The sequence below is a fragment of the Aegilops tauschii genome, chromosome 7, assembly GCF_002575655.3.
Source record: "Aegilops tauschii subsp. strangulata cultivar AL8/78 chromosome 7, Aet v6.0, whole genome shotgun sequence".
Taxonomy (NCBI): domain Eukaryota; kingdom Viridiplantae; phylum Streptophyta; class Magnoliopsida; order Poales; family Poaceae; genus Aegilops; species Aegilops tauschii.
The window spans coordinates 651,326,399-651,350,671 of NC_053041.3; the positions used below are offsets into that span (position 1 = coordinate 651,326,399).

A 24,273-nucleotide genomic window follows, 5' to 3' on the forward strand; every position below is an offset into this window, starting at 1 on the left:
CCCCCCCCCCCCCCCAACCCCCCACGACCATGCCACCACCCTCACCTCCGGCGCCGTCGGCAACGCTCCAATCCTGGCTTCCTCGATCGATGTTCGCCTCCACGGTCGCCACCATGCCGACAGGTCTGCTGCCTGGTCTGGAAGAGGCGCGGGGCTCTTCGCCGGTCGGCTTCTTCAACCACGCCCGCAAGGTGTTCGACGTTTCGTCCGCAAGGTACAAATGGATAGTGGAGACGAATACTTTTTCGACTACTTCATTTGTGATTCAGATGATTCATCGTTGGACGATGAGGAGTTTGTGGTTGCTACTTTGGCCGTCAATGACCACATTGCTAGGCAGTGGTCGATGTTTAGGGGCTCGATCCCGGGCCATGCTCCGGCGTTGAATCACAACAGAGAGAACGGCCTTTGCCTACTCTCAGAAGACTACTTCAAGTCTCTTCCCCACTCTTCAAACACAAGCTATTCCGGTGCCGCTTCCGGATGGCTAGACATGTGTTCTCGTATTCGCGAGGGGGTTGTGGCATACGATGATTATTTTGTATGCAAGGAGGATGTCCTTGGGAGAGGTTGGCTTCTCCTCTTATCAGAAATACACTGCAGCTATTCGAGTGCTTGCATACAAAATACCATGTGATCTGATTGATGAGTATGTCCGCATGAGTGAGTCCACGTGCCTAGAATCCATGTACAGGTTCTGGAAGATTGTGCTAGTAGTGTTTGGTCGGGAGTACTTGAGAGAGCCAACTGTTGCACCAGGTTGTTGGTGATCAATGCAGATAGGGGCTTTTCGGGGATGCTTGGTAGCACACAGATTGTAAGCACTACAAGTGGAAGAATTGTCTATCTGCTTGGCAGGGGTAGTATAGAGGTCATGTGAAAGTTTGCAATGTCATACTTGAGGCCGTGCTTCACAAGATCTTTGGATTTGGTACTCTTTTTTCGGCACGGCCGGCTCTCACAATGACACGACGTGCTTCAGCGTTCTTCGGTGTTTGGAAGGCTTGCAAAAGGCAATTGCCCAGAGGTCAATATTGACATCAACTACTACCACTATAACAAAGGATACTACCTTGCTGATGGTATTTATCCTCAGTGCGTTACTCTTGTGAAAACAATCCCCAACCTGATAGGAGAGAAGAGGCAGTGATTTGCCCAAACACAAAAGAGTGCTAGAAAGAATGTGGAGCGTGCTTTTGGTGCTCTTCAATCTCGATGAGGCATCATTCAATATCCTGCTAGAACTTAAGAGCACCAAAAAGTTTTGGGAAGCGATGAGTGCTAGTGTGATCATGCACAACATGATTATAGAGGATGAGCATGAGGATGAAATCTTCGACCATGGGTTTCAATATTAAGGTGAAAATGGTGTGCCTGAGCATGAAGGAGCGACAATTTTTACATAGTTCACTGAATTTTGTCATGAAATGCATGATTGGCATCTCACAATTATGTAAGAACCCAAATCACAACGGATATCAGTGAATCAACTTCTCCGCAAGCAACTCAAACAGAAGAAAAAGAAAAAGAAGACAACGAGGAGGAAGAGGCAAACACAAGAAGAGAAAGGAAAACAAAACTGTCAAAGTCTGCAACCAAGAAAGAGACTAGCTACAAGTTGCTCATTGCTGCTGCCTATAACTACATCATTCCATACCATACCAGACCATCAACCAACAACCGAATCCACTATTTCTATCATAGATCCGCCCGACCGGCGCCAACATCTTCGGTTAAATTGATCATACTCGACGACATTAATTATACTAACTAGACTTCTTTTTAAACTCACCCAGGAGAGACACGCAACCAACCAAACCAAACCCTAGAATCATCCATCATCCGCTAGCTAGCCTAGGCTCAACTTCCGCCGTACCAAACTAAACAGTCTACATCGTTCACTCCCGGATCGAGTTGATGTCGATGCCGCAGGACCGCGACTCCATCTGCCGCATCATGCCCGTCCATCCGCTCATCATCGCGTCCGACGGCAGCTTCTCCTCTCCGCGGGGCATCGGCATCAGCGGCGAAGGGCCCTCTTCCTCCGCCTCGCCTCCAACTCCGACTCCGTCTCCGCCCCTGCCCCCGTTGGCATCGCCGGTCTGTTCTTCCTCTGCTGCAGCAGGCTCCTGCCCGGCCTTGCCCTTCCTGCTCTTCTTCGACCCCGCGTACATGAAGCTCCCCACGATCACCTGCACCAACACACACAATCACCTGATCATTTATTTCTGGAACACAGCAGACCAAGGGCAAATTAATGAAATGCTGATGTTTCAGTAAAAAAAAAAAAGCGAGTGATCACCTGAACTGTCCCGGCTGCTGTCAGGACTCCACCAACGCTTCCTCCAATAACCCTGTGATCAGCGCCACACAGCGCTATGCATAGCCCTCCGTTTCGTGTGCGCGTAACACCGTCATCTATAACTAGGTATGATCCAGAGAGGCACAGGATTTCGAATCGACCCTGTCAAAGGTAATAGTGTGCATGCAAAAATTGTTACGGTGTTGTCCGTGACTGGTGTTATAACTTATAAGTGTAGCATTTCTTGGCAAAATAGAATAAATATTAATGATTCCATATTCATCAGCAATGGATCTAGGAACTGCAAACTTGAACAAATACCTCCTGTCCTAGGTTGCTAACAACATATCATGACTTCATTTGACGACAAAGGACAGAAGTAGTCAGGTTTACTTCTACCAAGACAACACATCAACAACGTATACATCAAGATGCAGCTACAAAATATGGAACAACAGGAAGGAGAGCACTGCGATGACAAATACTAGAGAACAACTGACATTACTGCCGATAACAGAGCATAAGAGACCATGCTACATATATAGAGAATAGGATCACAGACACTCCCATAACCCAGCCCAGCAGCCTTACTGTTAAACCAAATTCTGTAAGTAACTGGTAAAAGTTTGTGGGTAGGAAAACAGATAACTTGGAATATCTTGAGCACAGCTTCTGTTAAACAAGAATAGAATACAAGGCACATAGATATCAGTCTCTGGGCCACTGGTACTAACAACCATGAGAACATACCTCATATTTAACTACACTGCCGGAACCTGCATCCTGATGAAGGGTTGCTGTGGAGACAGCCCCTGATGCTGACATGATGCAGACCGCCCTTGGGCCCTGTTGCGAGAAGGACATTATCCTGGCTGCGACATCCTGCACAGATAGGCACAGACACACTATAACTATAAGCCCTGCAACAGAATGTGCATAATGCATAGAAGAAAACTACATTATTTAACAGTTTGCTTTGCTGTACTTTCGAAAGACAACTGAAGGTTTCACTCTATGCCTTCTTGGACTATAAGGCGAAGAAGGCAATCAAAGAATAGTTAACATCTGGTAACCAGATAGCAAGAGGGAAAAAGGAACCTAGGGATCAACAATGCACAGATAATGATATTCTAGTACATTAAAGCCAGCATGGACCATGTGGAACCAGATTCATGGGTTACTAGCCTAGCAAACAAAAACCATATCTAACTTGGGCTTTAGAAACCAAACATAACATGCTTTTTCCCTTGCTCAACAAAAGCTTTAGAAACCAAACATAACATGCTTATACATGGAGCCAGGCCCTAGCCCAAGTTATGGGCAGAGTTACTGCTTTCACACACCCTGTGGCATGTGGTTCCTGCCCGCATCCAATCGAATAAAAAGGCAAGGATCTTATTTATAGGAAGTGAAACCTGGAGATAGGAATAGCTTGGGAAACAGAGCAAGAGATGATATTAGTTTCCTTCCAATTAAAGATTGTCTCATTCAGTTCAACATCAGCATGTGGTGTGTTTTTTAAATAATACTCCCTCAAGTTTACTTGAGTGGCCAAAACCAAAAGCTGCGCTTAACATGTGCCAGTATAAAAACCGAAAGTTGTTGTGCAGAACAAGAAGGGGAAAGCAATGCAACACCCATTTCTAAAGCATAGAAAGTAAACATAATTGGCTGTAAGCATCATTGTCACATCACAATAAGTGATCAATATGCCTTGTCAGCGCAAACAAAAAAGGCATCCTTCTCAGAAAGATTTGCATCTATTATTTATCGGTTTATTTCAGGCAGGAAACAGCCGGAACTTTAGAAACCCGCGTCTTTTTGATCCACGGGTCCAAATCTAGCGAATTCTGCTAGAAAGGCGATGCGCTTTTTGCAAAAGTGCAGAGCAAGTAAGCACGTAAAGAAGAAACTGTGTTGGACTTTGGCAGGAAACTGGAGCAATTAATCTAATTCTGTGGGCAACCAACCACATTATCAGTACATATAAATGTGGGGGATACGGACCTCTCCTGATGGGATGATGATGACATGGGGCGTGAACCCGGTGCCGACGGTGCCGAGGAACGATTTCCCTGAAAAGAAGAACACAAAGGAACTGTCTTTCAATCTGGAAAATGCTCTGTTTTCCTTTCCATGTGAGTGGCGGAAGATTGGTTAGTTACCGAGGGAGGCGAGCTGCTGCATCTTGCCGGAGCCGGGGGGCCGGCCGCGGCGCTTCTCGGAGGAGGGCCCGCCGCCGGAGCCGGGCGTGACGGGGACGATGGCGGTGCAGGGGGAGGGGGCGGGGCCGGAGCCGGAGGCGTCGGGCTTGTACTTGCGGGGCCGGCCGCGCTTCTTCCTGCCGAGGTCGTCGTGCGCGGCGGCGGCGGAGACGGAGGCCCCCATCTGGCCCTGGGGAATGTGGGGGTGGGGGTGGGGGTCGGGGCCCATGGGGAAGGAGAAGACGTCGAGCGGGTGGTGGGTGCGGGGGTAGGCGTCAGGCGGCGGAGGGGAGGGAAAGGCAGGGGCTTGGGTGGCGGTGGAGGGGGTGGGGGAGGGGGAGGGGCGGTGGTGGACGTAGTAGGGGGAGGAGGAGGCCGCCAGGGAGGAGGAGTCGTCGGTGGAGTCCATTCATCCGACGGCGGGGGGGCGAGGGAGAGGAGGAGGAGGAGGGCGGCGGCAGCGGAAACCCTAGCTAGATTCGCCGGCGAGGCATGGGTGGATGGATTCCGGCGAGAGAGAAGGGGGAGGGGAGACGAGTGGAGGCCCAAACTCTTCTTTGCTAAAACCCTAGAAAAACAAGAGATGAGAGAGTGGGGTTGGTTTTGGTTTTGGTTTTGGTTCCATTCCAACCAACAACATGACTCACCACAACCTCAAACACATGTTTGGTGTTTCACCTCCCCTCCCCTCCCTCTCTCTCTCTCTCTCTCTCTCTCTCACGCACAAGCGTCGCCTCTTCAAAAAGGAAGTTGTCTTTTCTGCGATTTCTACTACTCTCTCGGTCGTAAGACGTTTTCTTTCTTGACTTTAATGTCAGACAGCCTCCGAGCCACCTTGCACCAATGTGAACCCAGGCAGGAACGATCCTCTACGGCCATTCGATGCACCCATCAGATGAATCAAGGCCGTTAATCACGCCCTGGCCAAAAGCGTCGGAATGCATAATGCAGTGTCAAAAACCGTCTTACATTATGAAACAGGGGGAGTAGTTTCTACTGGCATACAAAGGCTTATTATGTGAGTGGCATACCAGGCTTCTTATGCTAGGTATATGTTAATACTATATTATTGTGTTGCACTGGCATCTCATCTCCCGCTACATGGTCCACGGAATCGTATTGAAGAGCGCTAGTTTTACAGCTAGAGGGTGATATCGGTGTGATGGAATCCGGGAAAGAAGCAATCGGTGGGACGTGTGCACGAACAGTCAATTCAGTACAGCTACTACTTACCTATGAGAAACAATTGTGCAAAAAGTTACATACATGAATGCTCATGTTTACCCGTACTTGTAAATTTCCGTATTATGAGGGTTGGGTGGGGGGAGGTCGTTTGGTGCCAAGAGAGAACAATAAACTTCGGCGCTCTAAAAGAGCAAGAAATCCAAAAGCAAGTTTTACAAGCAAATGTACATGCCTAAATTTTAAACATTTGGAAAGAAAAAAAAATGTGATCTTCCAATGGGCCTTTGAATTTTCATTGAATCTATGATATGTTCCTTGTACAAGCGATGCAGGTAAATGTACCAATCAATATAAAAGCGCATGTTCTATAAATTTTAAACGCGCCTGGAATTAGTTAACAATTCTATCAAAAAACTGAACTGCATTCCTGATATATAGTTTACTCATAGAAAGAAAGATACAACAATTATTTCCAACAACACACAAGAGAATTGCATGCCAGTATAGCTGAGATACAGAACAGAGGTCAACATGCCTTCCATGGAAACCACAAAGCTCTCTTGAAAACAACCAAGTAACATCTTTTTCATAATTTGTACAGAAAAAGAAATACTCAACAGTATCTTTGGAGAAGTCCTAAGTTACAGTGGACAGTCATCTTGACTACAACATCACAACCTGCAATATAGACACCAAATGCAAATCCAACTTGATCTTCTATTAAGAAATTAACTTTTCTTCCAAGGGAATGAGTACACTTTGCTTTTACAGGAATGCTAATAACAAATGTCCTACAGCTCGAACCTTTACACATCATACACAATGGATGTACCGTCGAGCCCTAACAGGAATCATGTATTGGTTACTGGGGTAAAAAGAAAACCAGTGCGGCGCTAGTCACGCTACCACTAACCAGCACAGGCTATTTCTGGCAAGCTACAACTGATGGCAGGATCAAAACTGGTGGCACAAACCCGCCGTTTTCAGAAGTTGATCAGCCATAAGCACATGAAAGAATTGGAAAGGGAAAAAAAGCTAGCCTGAAGAAGATTTTGTACACGCTACAAATTAGGGCCTTTAAAAGGGGAAGAAATGTCTTGGGAATGTCCCATGAAATCGCTACGTCTTCTGGCTGTTCTGTGGGGAATCCTTTTGCTGTCCCGCCACGTGTTGTCTATTTCGCTATCTTGACGCAGAAGCTTTACCAAATCTACCCTAACCTGGGATTTCTCCCGTGTGTTGCTGCTGTTACACTTATTATCCTCCACAGTTTCTGGTTCGTCACCAGATGCTGGAGGAGTGTGAGGTCCTGCTTCGGCGCTTGATCTGAGACATGGGGAAAACGAGTCAGCTGAAAGAACGCGCAATGAAATGCACAGGATAAGCATGAGCGATTAAATCAACACTACCAGCGCCTTGCCATGCTAATGGGGTATTTTTACGGATCATAACTAAAAACAGTTGTCATATTGACATTCTTAATTCCACTAAGCAACAGATTCTGGTTCATGCTATCCTAGCATATAAAGTTATCAATGCGTTACTCCAAGCAAGGACATCATGCAGTGCAAACATCTAGACCAAGCTAACATATCCAAGGACATGGTTAAAATGAGTATACATACCTATCCTCCTCCCTGGCTGACCGGGGAAGCGATATAAACCCTTCGCCATTATTAGGACTGCAAGCAGGACAATAGAATGTTTTTGGAGGGGGGCCACACAAGTTGATACAATCAAAATGATACCACTCATCACACTGATCGCATGCTATCATGGCCCTGTTATCATATGGCTTGCGGCAAATGCAATAAAGAATGCTCCGATCTCTGAGTAACTGCAATGGAACTAGGCTGGTGAGAAAATAACCAACACACAGCTCAATGAATAATTAATGAGATCTAGAATTCGGCATGTACCTTCAGTTCCTTCTCGACGTGTACAGATAGATTCTCCCCTTGAACAATAAGTCCATAAACAAGATCAAGTGGAAGCTCGCCACAATCAAACGCAGCCTGCATCACAGCATGCATGGTCTTAAGGTTTGCAGGGTTTCATTCCTATCTTACAGAGCAAATAGCAAAAGAAACAGGCATCTCACCTTTCCTGCTTTGGCTAGCCACTGCTGACTGGTTTCCTTTATTTCCCAAATCTGCGACTTGAAGAAATCTTCACCAGATATCTCTAAATTTGAACCCTAATAGAATCAGTGCATTAAAGAATACATCAGGCCGAATGAATTTAAAATGTGATTGCCATTGAAATAAATCTTCACCTATATTTGGGAAGAATGCTCTATCCATCACCAAGCACCGAAATAAATGATCCAACAGGAGACGTATAGTTTAAATCATATTACCTCTTTATCAAGGCGCATCACGTGTTGGATCGATGCCTTTTTTCCACCGTACAAGATTTTATGAATTCGTTTCTTCCATATATATCTGTTCAATACCAACTCAATGTTACGGTTGATCTGCTGATCATATAAGCCAGCAGCTGATGTTGCCTACAAAAATGACCAAAAAGGTAAATAGCAATGGCATACTTAATTATATCTTCTAACAGATCCATCACTTCAGAGTCGAGAGCATCTAACGTTCATAAAATTGTTAAAAATAAGGGATAAGATTGCCAAGAATCACCTTTAGAGCAACCAGAAGAGGTTTGCACATCACACTAAGATCATTCCCGTTGCAAGAATCCACGTCATGCAAAATTTGCACCAAAGAGGACTTAAAGTCACAACCCTTCTTGATAATTTCCTCCAACAAATGCAACTCCTCAATTCTGTTAAAGGTCAGGTGAACCTTTGTAAGCCCAAATGAGGAATCTAAGTTTAAATTAAATAGTTATTTTTAAAATTACCCTGTGTAGAAACCCTTTGTAGAACTGAGGAGTTCACTAAGTGCACTAAGAGCAGGACGGTTCCCTTTAGAGATCTGTAACATTTGCATCGGTATCAGAATATAACATCAATCACAGACTTAATCAGATTTATCAAACTGATAAGTACCTTCTCTTGTATTCCTTTCTCTAATGGATCCCCGCTTTCTAAACAGAAGCAAAATGGACAAATATATTCAGTGGTTGTTCGTTTAGAAGCAAGCAGTGGTTCGGCACAAGAGCTGTGGTACCTGCATAATAGATCATTCAGTCAACAGACTGAGAAAATGCACAGAAAAATAAAACATGACAAACAGTATCGAGAAGGCATAGTTTGACCGAACTAGCTAGTTCCCTTCACTCAATACTCGCAGAAAAAAAATCATTTTTAATGCATTTACTTGAGCAGAAAAATAGCGTGTTCTTGTGTTGGATTCAGAGAATCCCATCTCATGTACACTACTGATCTATGTGCATACAAACAAGCATAGCATTCTAGCAGAAGCATAATATTATTTGATTGACACCTCAACGAACATGAAAAACCAATCCAAGCACATGTAATTTACCAGTCTTGACATATTACACATCTGGAGGCTACATCATCTCCCACGTCACATGAACAGATGACACAGAACCCTTTCCTCTTACAATCCTCAGCATATAACATAGAAGCGTTGTCCAATGATCCTCTGATCTGAAAACAGGAAGTGAAAAGCTCAAAGCGCTTGCCAATAAATAAATACAAGAAAGCAACAAACCGTCCTCATTTCAAACAGAAACCAACCTTCAGGAGAATGGAGAGTAAAGAACCATTATCATTGACATCAGGAGAAAGAGTACAGCGGCACTGATTGAACCACCCATCAATCTTTTTAATATCAAGAACAACCCTATCCATTTCACAACAATCAAGTGCAACAGACCGGCCACTGTCCTGTAAAGGTTCACATATCATGGATGTTGCAGAAGATATTCAACACAAAAGAATACAATCACTACTCAATATTTTCATGAAAATGTAAGGAAGTGTGGTGAAGTAAGTTAAAGCTTGCTATGGTGCATATCTCGTGAATCTAAATTTTAGCAAGAATTACACAAATAAACATGAATACAAGAAATAGCCATATTGCAAAAATATTTACAATGCTCTCATAAAAATGTTACAGAATTAACAGAAACAAAATGAATAAGAAATTCAGCACCTAGATATTGATAATATGAATGACTTACTCTGAGCCTTAGTAGTTCAGTCCAGGATTGGTGATCACGCGACATAAAGAAGGCATTACATTGCTCTGTCCATGACCTGAGAGGAAGGAAGAATTGTTGAATGATAAAATGATGGGCCTCAAATGTAACTTGATGGCTTGCACTATTACTCAAGTGCACTAAAGTAAAGTAAAAGGACTGGGAGCGCACGATGCAGCTTTCGAAAAAAGTGCACAAGGCAGAAAAAGGAGATAGTCTTGTACAGTGGTACTCCAGTATAATCTGTTAAATCATTTCAAAGATATTCCAGCTTCAATATGGAAGCGAGATCTGGTTATTCATATCTACCAAATTGCTTCCTAGTGCAGCTGCACTATCTCGAGTGATCAAGCGCACCGTCCATCCACCCTCTGATGCGTTTTTTGGCGTGATACGCCGAGTAGAGTATGTAGTCCATAACAAGCGGCGGTTATCAACATTAATCACAGGTTGTGGGCCATAAGACAATTAATGCGTTCACACAAAGTTGTGGGCAAATCTATGTGTCTTTGTGCATTTCGTTTCACAAAATTTCAAAAAGTTGTATATTTTGAAATCGACAATTAATGCGTTCACACAAGGTTCTTTGCGGCGGCATCTTAGAAACTACGTAGATCCCATTTGCATATGTTCTACAATTTTTTTTCTTTCAGAAAGCAACTTTGGTATTATATGAGGCCACTTTTAGTGCTACATTTGACAACTGCCTATTATGTACCATACCATAACTGCCAATTAGTCTGATGCTCCCCTAAGTTGGCTACTATAGTTATCCTACCACGACGGCCAAATTGCTTATTATGTCCCAAGTTGCCATTTGTGACCAACGAGCATCCTAACACTATCCTAAGTTGTCCTGCAATATTTGCCGGTACCGTATGCAAATTAGGAACCATGAGAGGGAGAACCATGGCTTAGAGCAGTGGTGAGCAGGTGCTGAAACCTGCCCACCCGCCCGAGTTCGAGTGACCCTACTCGCATTCTCAGTGTGTACTCAACTTTCGCCTTAATGAAACGGAATGGGCTGTCTAACCCATGATCTGAATTTTTTCATAGAAACCATGATAGGCAACTTTCATAGGACAACCATGGTTCCTAAGTTGTCTACATCACTACAAAGTTGCCTATGGGTGACACTGTTTTGTCGTCAAGTCGACGAGTCGCACTGGGAGGGTTGACTCAACCCCCTCGACTAGTCGATCGGCCAGGCTCGACTCGTCACGAGTCGCTACCCCAGAACGACTCATCGACTCAAAAACCTTGATTGGTGATGCTCTATTGCCTACAATACCATGTTAGTTGCTTATCATGGTTGCTAAGTTGCCCACCAAGGGACCAAAGTTGCCTACGATATCAGAAAGTTTTTGTGGGGCAACTTGGAATAATGTTAGAATACTTGCCAATCATGGTAGACAATTTAGAGATGATGGTATGCACCTTGGCAAACATGGTAGTCAACTTAAGGGGGCATTGAGTTGGTAGGCAGTTATGATAGGCAACTTTAAAGGTGATATTACACAACTTGATAGGCATGGTAGCCAACTTATAAGAGCTTGGGTAGATATGTAGTCATAGTATGCAACCTAACCGGAAAGTTGCCTTCCTGTAGCACCGAAGTTTCCCCAAGTAGCACCAAAATTGTTCATGCAAAAAAGTTTGTTGAAACATACCCACATGGGATCTAGTTTTGAAGAACTTGTCACGAGAAACCCAACGGTAAAAACAGATCTCAGTTCGGTTCAAAAGTTAGCTTTTTAAAAAACGGTAAAAACATACCCTTTTACATGGTTGTCACGATAAACACAACGGTAAAAACAGATCTTAATTCGGTTCAGAAGTTGTAGCATTTTAAAAAACGGTAAAAACATTCCCTTTTACATGGTTGTCACGATAAACACAACGGTAAGAACAGATCTTAATTCGGTTCAGAAGTTGTAGCTTTTTAAGAAACGGTAAAAACGTTCCCTTTTACATGGGGTTTCCTAATGTGTGTTACAGTAAGGAATCGCACAGATGGGACCAAGGGTGGGGGACCAGGTGATTCCATATCTGGTGCTTTCCTTTTTGGAGGGTCTGCTCGTCCACACTAATCCCATGAACAACACTGAGATTCTTACATGTGACTTACTTATGTTTGTTTATAGCATCCTCGAGCTTGGCAGTCATCATAGAATAAGGGACAGCAATTTCCTGCGACAAGCAAAAAGATAATGCTGCTGAAACCCAAGAACAGCTGAAGAAGTGAATGGAAAATGTGAAAAGTACGTCAGTTTTGAAAACTTGCCTGATGTTCTGCCAAAACATTTTCGACATCTTCCAGTCTATATTTTACAGAGTTTTCAGAACCAGGAAGCAAAACAAGTGCTTTCCTTAGCCAAGATAATCCGCTCATCAACAATGTAGCTAAAGGGCAGCTTGACAATGATGCAGGAAGGTGGACAGCTTCTTCAATTGCTCGATCAACAGCCTGCAAGGTTACATTTACATGGCTCTAGCAACTTCAGCTACGCAATTAAGACATATGTAGTGCAACGGATAACTATCTTTAGACAGTAACAAACAAGTTTCACTCTTCAGCTAAATAATACTCCCTCCGTCCCAAAATAAGTGTCTTAACTTTGTACTAACTTTAGTACAAAGTTGTACTAAACTTGAGACACTTATTTTGGGACAGAGGTAGTATGATTCAGTTTGGATGAGCAAGGACATGCATATCAAAAGACAACTAACTACTGTGGTGCACTGGTATACTATCAGTGGCAGTCCTAAAATGAAGATGACCCACACAAATCACACAGGTCCCTCATGAGTCATGATAAGTTGGATGTCACACAACGTGCATGGGCTATATCAAGGAATTTTTATTTTTTTGGAAATGGTGGCTGTGCACCATGGTGACCTGGGTACTACGGCAATAAGGGTGGACCAGTGGCCTTAAGATGGACCATGATGGCCTCTACTATTGCCGGCACAACCCTACCTCACAGACATGCTCTCTCTCATATAATGCAAGTGAATTTCAATGATTTTAAGAATTTGAGCTTTGGCAAGTTTGAGGGGGTACAGTGTTTGGATCTAGAAGACTGAGAAAGACAGAGGTGAATGAGGAAAAGTGCACGTGGTGAGACCTGCAGTGGAGATACAATCGCCCTGCACTCCTGCTACAAGAAAACGGATGGTGGACCCTTCTTTTGGTGCTGGAGCGATGTGACTGTTACTGTATTAATGTTCCATAGTATTCCGAAAACAAATAGCACACAACAATACTTGATAGTACTATAAGCATAATTATCTTCATCCATTAATGGAACCAAAAATGCAGGTGAAAAATATGAGCTCGGAAATTAAATTGGATTTAGGAGTGTCACTAAAACAATAAAAGCAAATATCTAAGATGGAGAGCATACTAAACAGCCTTGCTTTCTATACATGAACCAATCAAAATGACAGATGCAGTGAGTAACAGTTATGACAGTGAACATGTTACCTCTAACAAGGGAATCCTGCAGCAGAAAGATAGTGCTGTCAACATCCATCCAAGTGTCACCAAAGAATCTTTCATTTCATTAAGAACCTTTAACTCAAAACCAAGAGATAATCCACTTTCTATTTCTGCACTAATTTTACTTTGCAGCTCCTCCAAATCTCTTTCAAGTGGGTCAACTGTAGAGCCGATCACATTCAAATGCACTAGGGTTCTTAAACTGCTTAGCAGACTTTGTGAATTCTTTTCCCACTCTTCAATATTACTGAGAACAGAATTAAGTGCAGAAGTGTCGAGAATGACTTTCATAGTTGCAGGCTGACAGACTAAATCCTGTGATATGAAGAACCATGGTTATCAAAAATATTATAAATAAGTATACTTTCTGAAAATAATTATCATGAAAGCCATATTAAATGAACCTTCAAGTCATCAACTTTAAGACAAACTCCAAATCCAAGTCTATCACATCTAGGTCTCAGATAGGCCTGACATTTGTCCATCCACAACCTAGCAGCAATAATCTCTGCTTTCATAACTTGTTCAGATGGAAGTATAGCTTTTATATCCTCTGACCACCTGAAATAGGATAGTATAAAAAATAGTCTGTAGCATAAGAATAATATAGATCTCTATGATGACTAGTACCGGATATGATCCTCAAACTCAGAGAGAGAAGCTGACTGCTCAAGCATACGTCGAGCCTTCTCTTCCCAAGCAGTGGCATTTTTTAGCACCTCCGACAGACCAACAAATGGTTGCTCCTCTTCAATAGTTAATCTGGCAGACAGGTAATAATAGTGAGGCAGAGCAAAAGAATTATCCTATACAAGATTAGAAACTGGTGAATTGATTACACTTACATGGAGGCTTGTATCAGAATTTCTTTAATAAACTGCAGGGACATTTGTGTTGCAAGAGCCTGTTACATACTTGAATGTTAATGTAATCAATCTACTTAAGCATTAACGAAATAATATCTAAGCTCTGACTTGAATAAGGGATGGCTTATATAACACTTCTTTAGAATCAGATATCACAATGAAAGTTCATGCTTCCTGTGACAGGAATATAAAGATGTTATCGGAGGATCTGACCAAGTTCCAAAGACAGATTCATGACAAAGTTGACAGTTGCCAGCTTTCACAAACAATGTTAAAAATAAGAAGAAGTTAACGGGATTCAAGTTTCAACTCGGGTAAAAAGATATATGTTGGGTTCAATTCTAACATTTCGTCATGAAGTTTTAATCAACGTCTATTTTTCAGTTGATATAGTGAAAAACAAACTAGTGTCCGCTCATTTTATCAGCAAGAGCTACATGATCCAAATTTTGTAGGGGTCAATTGGTTTAATAGCATGATAAGTAGGTGTCTGCCAAAGTGAAACTAGGAAACAAATTCATATTACATGAGTTCTTACTCTCAGTACCACGGTTTAGAAAAATACCTCGGATGCTTGCTTCCTGCAGAAGGACCTCTTTAGTTCTTTCTCAACAAATGGCAGTTCGTCCACTGAGTAGAACAATATCTCTTGTGAGTTAGAAAATATAGCATTTCACTTACAACAATCGCCATGGATACAAGTATTAAAAATGTACCTTTTACTCTCAGTGATTTGCCGTCCTTTAGAATGGCTGTTAACTCCTCAACAATGTTGTGGTAATCATTCCTTTCAAAAAGTTTTGTGAGCATGCTATTAACATGACTTGCCCAGGAGCAAGCACCTGAATAACGTTGCTTAAGAAGGTTCAGCTCTGGAATGTTGAACTTGGTACCATCCAACGCAAGGAGGAAACTCTCCAGTTCCTGGAGTATTTACAACAAAAGAGTAACAAATCTGCATTCCTTCAAATTTGAATAGTTGAGAAAAGGAATAGAGGAGTAGGATGATTGCTAACCTTTAGACCAGGTGAGTCTTGGAGATATGATTGACACTGCATTCTCAATGATTCAGCTTCTTTCCACAGTTTTGAAACAAGATCAACTTCTGGAACTAGAGCTCGAAGTTGTGTCATCTATCAAGGTTTAGACATTGTCAAATGCCTGACGATCCAGAATAATGCACAAACATATGAACAGCACATGAATCAGAATTAACTTTGAAGGAGAAGCTGACAGCCAAAAAATTTGGACACACCTCTAATTTCAGAGTATTCAGGCAATCTATGTCAATGACGCCCAGTTTATTCACTTCAAGTAAATCACGTGCTTTCTTCAACCAAGACTACAGCACAAGTGAAATGCAAACATTCCAGAAGTTAAGAAACTCAATATGTTAAGAAACGAATGCATGGGAAAAGAAAATACCCCTAGCATATCAAATTAACGCATTACACTAATAAAGCGCATACCTTTGCAGAAGAAATCTCACAAGACAACATTGATGTTTCAGTTAGCTCGACAGGGAATTCAGAAGCCCGAGAGTACAGCGCTTCCAAGTGGTCAACCTAAGAAAACATGACAACGAGAAAACATTGTCACCACAATCTATGAAACGGTAGGTGGAAGAATTCAAGGATGCAATGTGAATCTAGTTTGTGTCCCGCAAAAGTTGATTCATGATTACCGTTGAGCAGGATGATAATGCAATGTTTATTTCACTAATCAGCATTTTTCCTCTCTCTGCATAGTCCTGCAACAGGGGGAAATTATAACAACTGAGTAAATCATAGGGACTTGTGATAAGAACTATACTACAGTACCTGATTTTACATACCTGCAGCTGTGCAAGACCAGGTTCACTGGATGCTTCACATCTCACAGCAACTAATTCTTCGATATCCACATACTTTACTTTCTCAGAACACTTGTCTTTACGAAGCAAACATTCATCGATTTTGGAAAGGCAATTTCTAACACTCAGACCCCATCTTTTAGCCTCGGTTAATTTTAGTGCCATGTTCCGAACCTAAGAAATCGATAGCATCACAGTAAATACAAGTCACTCAATTGTTGAAGAATTCTACACAAACCATAGCATGTTCAGCAGAAAAAGACGTACAGAGTCCATGTCATGGTCACCCCACAGAAATTGTTCAGCAGCTTCCAAGGCAGTGGAATATGCAGTATCCAAGAATGGCATATGGAGAATATGATCAGATTTTGAAAGCCAGTCCTTAGCAAGTTGTGCATATGACATATGCTGATCTTTGCCCTGCAGACAGGTCGACAAGGACCCATCAGAAGTAAGAAAAGAAACGAAACAAACATAATCGAGGTGGTCTTCCATTGCACAAAATTATGGTACATGGTGCAGCATAATTTCTTATTCACTGTATCAGATGTCATGGAATCATGAGAAGAGGAACCACCGAGAGATTGACAATACCATCGTAAAAAAGCAAGCAAATTACTCCATGCATACTCTTGTTTAATGGAATGCAAATATTCAAAACAGAGAACTCGACAGAATGGTGCATTGTAGTCCATATCAAACCTTTTTAGATGGCGTGGGGATGTCATTAAGCAACAAGGGGCTCTGCTTAACATTCTCCCCTGAGAGACTAGCCTTGACCTCGGAAGCTAAATCACCCAACTCTGCAAGGGTGTGGCGGTAAAGTAAGCGACGCTTCTCTGGACTGCATTCACAAAGGTGCTTCCAGTGCTGGGAAAGAAAGGAATTGTTTTTAACAAACTTGTTAAATCTTTTTTTACGAAAGCGCTATTCAGTGCCACTGCATAAGATGAACATCCTCATTGAAAGATCTTTTGCTACCGTAGAGCAGCTAAAATATGATGTTCATACCCATGTTTGGCAATAAATGGAACAAGACATAAAGATGACATGGAGTTAACAAATGAGTAAGCAAAATAATGCCATAACAAAAACGAACCTCAAGGCAAACATGAGAAGTCCTACAGCTACAGGAAACTGCTGATAGATACAGGTACTGTTGGCATATGATGCACTTCTTATCCTGCATAGTGAAATTTCGAAATGGTTATAATAGCACATTATACAGAGGGAAAATTACCATGACAGGGGATGAAGGTATATTGATAGAAATACCTCTTCATTTCCAATAAAGTTTGGGTTACTCCTTGGTTGCATTGGACTGGATTTGATAATCCCATTAATCCATAGCTCCTCTCGACATTTTTTCTCTTTAACAAATACCCTCTCAACTTCTTCTTTTAAGTAGGAAAGTGATTTATTGTCCACACCGTTCTGCAAATAAAAGGATTAGGGAATGTAAATATTTGCCAGCACTGTGCACATAAACATCTACAATAGACCATCTGATTCTACAGGTTACGTTTTGGGGCAAACATAAACAAGAAAATAAAGTGCATTAAAATAAATGTATGTGAGATTGTTAATATTTGTCACTTACGACAACAAAATACTGAACTCTCAAAGCTACCTGGTAGACAAACAAAAAAACTGATGATGAAATTCAATAAGCAAACCAGTATAACAGCAGATAAATTTACAAAAAAGGAGGTTTGCTGACCACAACTAAAAGAGCTAAGCTAGCATAACAATGACTCAAAATTAATACAGAAGATAAGCAGCAAATAATCAATAGTTATTCTCTAACCTTTGCGACCACATACAAAAGCTCTTCATGGGACAAAACAGGTGCCTTTCGGTACATACGGTACAGTTCAGCTCCAATTCCACCATGAGGCAGCCAGTCAGCAGGAGCAAAATTAACAGCCTCGGCGCAATTTAAACCTGAATTGAATGGTGCGTCTCAAATTTGAAATAACATCATAGCTGAAAGAAAAATGACTATGGAGTATGGCATGTATTACCTAAATTGAAACCACCATGGTAAGACCTTGGAAAAGTAATCACGAAGTTGCCAGGCTCCTAGAGAAAGATAGCAACAAACAAGTTTTATCTACTAGATGTTGTAAAGAACATCAGTACATATGGTAGAATCCTTGTCTGTTTGCAAAAGAAGTCTGTACTAACCTGCATGACACTGTAAACAGGAACACCATTTGCTTGTAAAACTGACGGATTCAGCATTGTGACGAGGTGAAATAGTAGGTCAGGTTGTGCATCAAATAGATCAGGTAAAGCCTTGCGCATGACCTGTAGGAGTTTAAAATGTTAAACATTTAAGTTACACATAAAAAGCTCAAATGTTACCAAACCAGAATAGCACTGATAAACAGAAATTGTTGCTAAGGAGCATTTTGCTTTGTTTTCTAGACAGTTGCTACAGATAAGAGAATAACAAATACAAAAAGATCTATTGTAATTCCGCTGTAGCTCAAAAGGTACAACAACAGTTGCTACAGGTAGTAATAATAAGAGAATAACTTTACTTTCCAGTTCCCAGTACAGAAGAAAAAATGTTTATCGAGGTGTAAAGAAAAGAAGCCAATGTGTTAGTACAAGTGCAATCAGTATTTGCACACTACTCAATATCACATTTGTATGAACTGGAGATACTAATATCATATTATTCTGTTTAGAAAAACATAACATACCCGCTCAAAAGCATTAGCCTCCGCTCCAGGTACCCCATACCAACATTTTGGTTCGCCCCTGAAATACGTCAGATAACCACAATTTACTTCGGGATGAACAACTCTAGGCCAAAAAATTAACAAAACAAAATGAATGCAGAACGTAAAAAAATTTGCTAGCATCCCTCACAAAACAACAAAAGAAAATTCTCGCCCCACTAATCAACAATCCATAAAACAAAAGTAAGAAAAACAATGTGGGTAAGCAAAGATAAAAAGATAACATGTCCAACATGCTATTCAGGCAGGATTTGCTTACCAATGTAAATAATTAATTGAATAAAAGCAATGGTCCTCAACATGCCAACAAAATGATGAAAACAGCATCCCCATGTAGAGCCACGGGACCATTACACCAGGAATTTTATCCTTGACGGTCCGAAGAACTGAACCTGGCAGGTTGGGAAAATTGTTGAGATTCCAAGGGCTGGAGCAGTACTTCTGCCACGCCTCTGGATCCACTGATGCTGGCACCGGATCGCCAAGGCGAGGAAACCCACTTCCGTAATCCGAAGTGTCAATGTCACTCCCATACATAACCTCCAGCTCCCCTGCCTTGCCCTCCACAATCTCCCAGAACAGCTTCTCGACCTGAACACGGCTAGGAGGTCTTGGCCCAAACCACTTTCTTCTCACCTTGTCATCAAATCGCTTGAAAGCATCAAGCTGACAGGTGTTCCTCCTTTCGACGAATCCGAAACAATCACTGTCAGGGTTCTTGCAGTCCGAGCAGTACCAGTTCCCCGGAGGCACACTCTCGAGCGGAGGTGATAAACAGTACATATGCCACCCTTTATCACAACGGTCGCACAGCAGCATGGCGTCCCCATGCAACCCACTGTCACACCGCTCGCAGACCTGATCGTCTTGGCTGACCTCTGCATCAAGCTTTCTCTTCTTCGGCTTGCGAGCCCCGGCAGACCCTGCATTTTTCCCGGGAGTGCCGTTGTTGTTACCATGGCGCTCATTAGAAGCCACTCCGGCGGCCTTCTGATTTCTCCTCTTCCGGCCGCTGCTGCTGCTAACGCCGGAAGCCTCCTCCTCATCCATCTCTTCATCCCGCGAACCAGAAACCGACGGCTGGTTGTCAAGCTCGACCTTTGCATCCGCCTGCTTCCCGCCCTGCGACGACGCGGATCTGTCCTTGGTGAACTTCTCGTAGTCGTAGAGATGCTCGTAGTAGAGCTGCGCGAGGACGTGCTTGGCGCACTCGGGCACGTGACGGGGCGGCGCCTTGTCGTCGACGAGGCGGACGACGTCGTCCCAGCGCCGGCCCTCGCAGGCGCCGTCGTAGCCGCCGAAGCGCTTGACGGCATGGAAGAGGCGGCAGAGGTCGAGCGGGCGGCCGTCGGAGAGGGCGGGCGGCCTGGGCGGGGCGGTCCGCTTGCGGCCCCGGCGCGGCGGCCCGGCGTCGGCCCTGGCGCGGAGGAACAGGGTGTAGTCGAGGAGGAAGGTGTCCCGGTCGGCCGGGGCGGGGCGGGCGAGGAGGCGGTGGATGGGCTGGCGCTTGGCGGGGAAGTTGAGGGCGGAGGCGTCGAGCGCCCTCGGCGGCGACCAGGACAGCGGCGGCACGATGCGGCAGACGCCGTAGGGCTCGGCGGCCGGGCGGATGCGCGCGACGTAGGCCAGCGGGTCCGCGAACTCCTCCTCCGTCGGGCGGAAGACGGGGGCCTCCGGGACGGAGGCGTATCCCGTGTCCGGGGCGGAGGCGCAGCCGGAGGGGGAGGGGGAGGGGGAGGTGGTGGTGGCCGGGAGGGGGCGGCCCTTCCCCATCGGCGGCGGAGCTAGGGTTTCGGCGAGATGGGACGGGACGGGGGTGGGGAATTGCGGTGCGGGGTGGGGTGTGTGTTTTCTTTTTCCGGAACGGTCCACGCAGAAGTTGGGACACGGCGAGAGGGCCGGGCCAAACAGGCCAGCCCGCGAGCACGCCGGCCCGGCACAGGCTAAACGGGTCATGCCTAGGACTGGAGCCTGGGCACGCGGGCCGGCACGGCACGGCCCGTTTATTTTTTATATATAATTTTAAAAATAAAATTATATATGTATACCTAAAATATAGCCCAATAGGCCTAAAAATCAGCCCAACTGGCTGAAAATGTGCAGCCCGGCGTTCTAAATGGGCCAACGGGCCGGCCCGTTTACTAATCAGGCAATGCCTGGGCCAAGGAGCAACGCCCGTGGGCCGGCACGGCATGGCCCGGCTATTAAACGTGCCACGGCGGGCCGTGCCGGGCCAGGCACAATTAGCACGGGTTGTGTCCTGTCGTGCCGTGCCGGGCCCGCCCGTTTGGCCAGATCTGCTCATGGGCGGTGCGATGCTGGGCCTTCAAGGGCCTGTTTAAGAAATTGAGAAGAAAAAAGGCCACTTCTGTCCTCTCAACTTTGGCTGAGGTCCAAATTTGTGGTCCTAAAACTTTGAAACCATTCATTTAAAAAAAAACTCAAAAAAAAGACATTGAAACCATTCTTTCCCTCAAGAGAGAATATCGAAACTGTATACATTTTTTCTTGGCCGTCGGATGACTTTTCGAATGTTTTTTCATTGGCATTGCATAAAATGAAGCGAATTTTGCAAATCTGTAAGGCTCCGCCGTGACTCCCTATGAGGTAAGATCACTCCACCTGAAGTTCCGTCGCCGCAAACCTCTGTAGCCATGAAAAACCAGTCTAGACCCTGTTCCGGCATCCTGCCGGAGGGGGAAATCATCACCGAAGGCCATCTTCATCATCCTGACTGCCACCATGATGATGAAGGAGTAGTTCACCCTCAGGGCTAAGGGTTTGTACTAGTAGCTATGTATTTGATCCCTCTCTCTCTCTCTCTTGTTCTTGATTTGGCACGATCTTGATGTATCGCTAGCTTTGTTAATATAGTTGGATCATATGGTGTTTCTCCCTCTCTATCTTGTTGTGATGAATTGAGTTTTCCCTTTGAGTTTTCGTTATTATCGGATTGGATACTTTTATAGATTTGAGAGCACTTTATGTATGTTTTGGCACTCAACTCGCGGATTCCTGAGGTGGCATTGGGGTAATCTATGCATAGGGGTTGATGCACGTTTTCGTCCTTGTTTCTTCGGTCGAAATCTTGGGGCACTGTTTGAAGTTCTTTGTGTTGGATTGAGTATTATGGATCTGAAGTTGTTTGATGTATATCGTATAATCAACTCACGGATACTCATGATGACATTGGAGTATCTAGATGACATTAGAGTTGGTTGAATGTGTATCGTATGGTGTTATTTTAGTACAAACTCTTGGTTTTTTTGTGATACTTATAGGAATAGCTCGATAGGTCGATCGAAGAGGATAACTTTGAGGTGGTTTCGTACCGTACAAACAATTTTGTCTTATGTTCTCCGCTAGATAAGAACTTTGGAGTGATTCTTCATCGCACGTTCACTACTGGAAATCCACATTTTACCTAGAGTCATATACCCTAGGGGAAATAGGAAAAACCATAGGGAAAGACTTCACCTTGGGCTTGCCCTAGGTAAAGAACCCTAGGTATAGTATAGTCGGTAAAGACCCCTTCCCCTAGGGTGTATCTAGCAAGCTCTAGGGAAAATTTCTTTACCTAGAGGCACAAGCCCTAGGGAAAGATTTCCATATGTATGTTGCAATCCACATGGATAGGTTGTTTACCTACAGCCAGGCCCTAGGGAAAGATTGTGGGGCCCTTTTGCGCCACATCACCATACTTTCCCTAGAGTTACATACTGTAGGGAAACACATTCCCCATATGTAGACATAATTCAAACGTGTAATTTAAATTTGAATTCATAACCAATAATTCAAATAATTCAAAATGGAGCCATAATTATGAAATGAAAATAACATCAAATAATTAGTGTGTGTGTGTGTATATATATAGATACCAATCGTCACATGCATACAGTAGATGCCAAGGCATCACCAGCCACCACATGTTTGACCAAAAAATAGGCGTGCTAGCTAGAGTTTGCTACATCTAACTGATTAAGCATCTCAATTAGCACGTACATACTGATGTAGGTCAACTAGAGTTTCCTACATTACAGAACATGTACTAGCATGTTAACTATACATGCACCAAAATATTACTCCACGCACTGTACATCCAAGAACATCAAGGAACCAACTGACTGCTCAATAGCGATAGGCTTAGTGCACCGGTTCCAGACTGACTAAAAAATCCCCCAAACATCCCTTCATCGTCTACAGCAGGAACACTTGCAGCAGTAACATGTTCCTGAAAAGAAAGATTCGCAAAATCTCAAAAGCTGGAACATGACAATAAGAACTTATTAGAGGAACTACAGGCAACTCTGTGTTCCAATGAAAATTAGTGAGTTACATCAAGTCGACAAAGTCTAAACAGAATTTCCTATTTCCAGTAATTAGAACAAAGGCATGCAAAATCTGGTATAAATTTTGGCAGCATAACAACTATAAACTGGACAATTGGACAAAAAATATATTATGATCCCTCCAACATCCTCACACAGCCCCATTAATCAACATTAATCCCAAATGATCCAGCACCACACAGGCTAGCATCACACATCACATAAGCATGCATATTGTCACAAGTATGTGAATAGGTATCTCTCAACTTATCCATACACACATAAGTAATGCAACTACACACGCTGCATCGTTCTGAATCAGTTCACTGGTTGTTTTGGTACAAATAAATGAGACCAAAGACTATACTGAAGGAAGGATAAACATTTACTACCAACAATAGCCATGTGAAACTATTATTTGCACACAGAAACAACAATATGTACTACTATGTTTGAAGCACCCTATGGTGCATTGCATTCGTGTTTTATCCCAATCAAGAAATTATACTACAAACAGCTCTAACATTCTCTTCTGAAAAGGAAAGAAGGCAAACATGCATTGTTCAATATACCCCTCTTACTAAGTTATTTAACCCTGGAAGGTCACAACGAACAGACCATTACTATTTGTATCATTTGAGATCAGTTTGAGAAATACATACATTATTAGAGCTAGGATTTGTTTCTTTTTGAGAACACAAAGCTGGCGATTCTTTGCTATTTTCTAGAATCTGCAAAAGAAGAGCCAGGTTTTAGAAGTAACCCTTATCATGCTTTAAATGTATTAATGTGTGTGTGTGTGTGTTTGCTTGAGATGGATGATTACATACTTGGATGGTAGATCGTTGCGGAGATCCAGGAGGAGAAAGCGAACGAAAAGGAGGTGGAACCGGCGGCGGTGGTCATCAATTGTTTTGTTCTCCTACTACCATTGCAACATTTTGAGCAAGGACAAGAAAATCCAAACTTGGCACTACGGACACCCTCAAAAACATGGTTCACAAAAGCATTTGTATTGCGTATCCACTCATCAGAATGCCTTCCATTATCCTTCCACCCACTATACATCCAGCTACGTTGAGCATCCAAAGACATGGTTTGGTTTTGTACTTAAATCTGAAATAAAAATGAATTGCTACGATCACGA

The 24,273-nt window shown here is 43.3% G+C and overlaps 2 protein-coding genes and 1 long non-coding RNA gene across 4 annotated transcripts; 1 reads left to right on the forward strand and 2 right to left on the reverse strand.

Moving 5' to 3' along the window:
• Positions 1-1,632: 1,632 nt before the first annotated feature.
• On the reverse strand, positions 1,633-5,168 carry LOC109777848 (uncharacterized). Its single transcript, XM_020336407.4, has 5 exons — positions 4,468-5,168; positions 4,310-4,377; positions 3,053-3,184; positions 2,303-2,464; positions 1,633-2,192 (listed from the first exon to the last, which is right to left on the reverse strand). The coding sequence occupies exons 1-5, from the start codon at positions 4,913-4,915 to the stop codon at positions 1,899-1,901; spliced, it is 1,104 nt and encodes a 367-aa protein (XP_020191996.3). The 5' UTR covers positions 4,916-5,168; the 3' UTR covers positions 1,633-1,898.
• Positions 5,169-5,420: 252 nt separating this feature from the next.
• Positions 5,421-5,795, forward strand: LOC141027944 (uncharacterized). Its single transcript, XR_012189984.1, has 2 exons — positions 5,421-5,554; positions 5,648-5,795. It is a non-coding gene; the product is annotated as an uncharacterized lncRNA (long non-coding RNA).
• A 593-nt stretch (positions 5,796-6,388) lies between these two features.
• Positions 6,389-20,665, reverse strand: LOC109777849 (lysine-specific demethylase JMJ17). 2 transcript variants are annotated; one of them, XR_002236440.4, is made up of 33 exons: positions 19,058-20,665; positions 18,760-18,817; positions 18,236-18,358; positions 18,073-18,130; positions 17,856-17,992; positions 17,324-17,482; positions 17,148-17,231; positions 16,751-16,918; positions 16,316-16,468; positions 16,031-16,222; positions 15,881-15,946; positions 15,666-15,761; positions 15,452-15,538; positions 15,213-15,329; positions 14,913-15,120; positions 14,762-14,826; positions 14,176-14,234; positions 13,961-14,092; positions 13,735-13,891; positions 13,316-13,645; positions 12,113-12,295; positions 11,957-12,018; positions 9,811-9,886; positions 9,365-9,514; positions 9,147-9,274; positions 8,708-8,828; positions 8,560-8,633; positions 8,337-8,481; positions 8,051-8,135; positions 7,793-7,888; positions 7,611-7,706; positions 7,317-7,528; positions 6,389-7,017 (listed from the first exon to the last, which is right to left on the reverse strand). XR_002236440.4 is itself a non-coding variant. In XM_020336408.4 (33 exons), the coding sequence occupies exons 1-33, from the start codon at positions 20,569-20,571 to the stop codon at positions 6,753-6,755; spliced, it is 5,721 nt and encodes a 1,906-aa protein (XP_020191997.3). In that variant the 5' UTR covers positions 20,572-20,665; the 3' UTR covers positions 6,389-6,752. The 2 variants fall into 2 exon arrangements, 1 of the variants encoding a protein (XP_020191997.3); XM_020336408.4 differs by having other exon boundaries at positions 8,051-8,200.
• Positions 20,666-24,273: the final 3,608 nt, after the last annotated feature.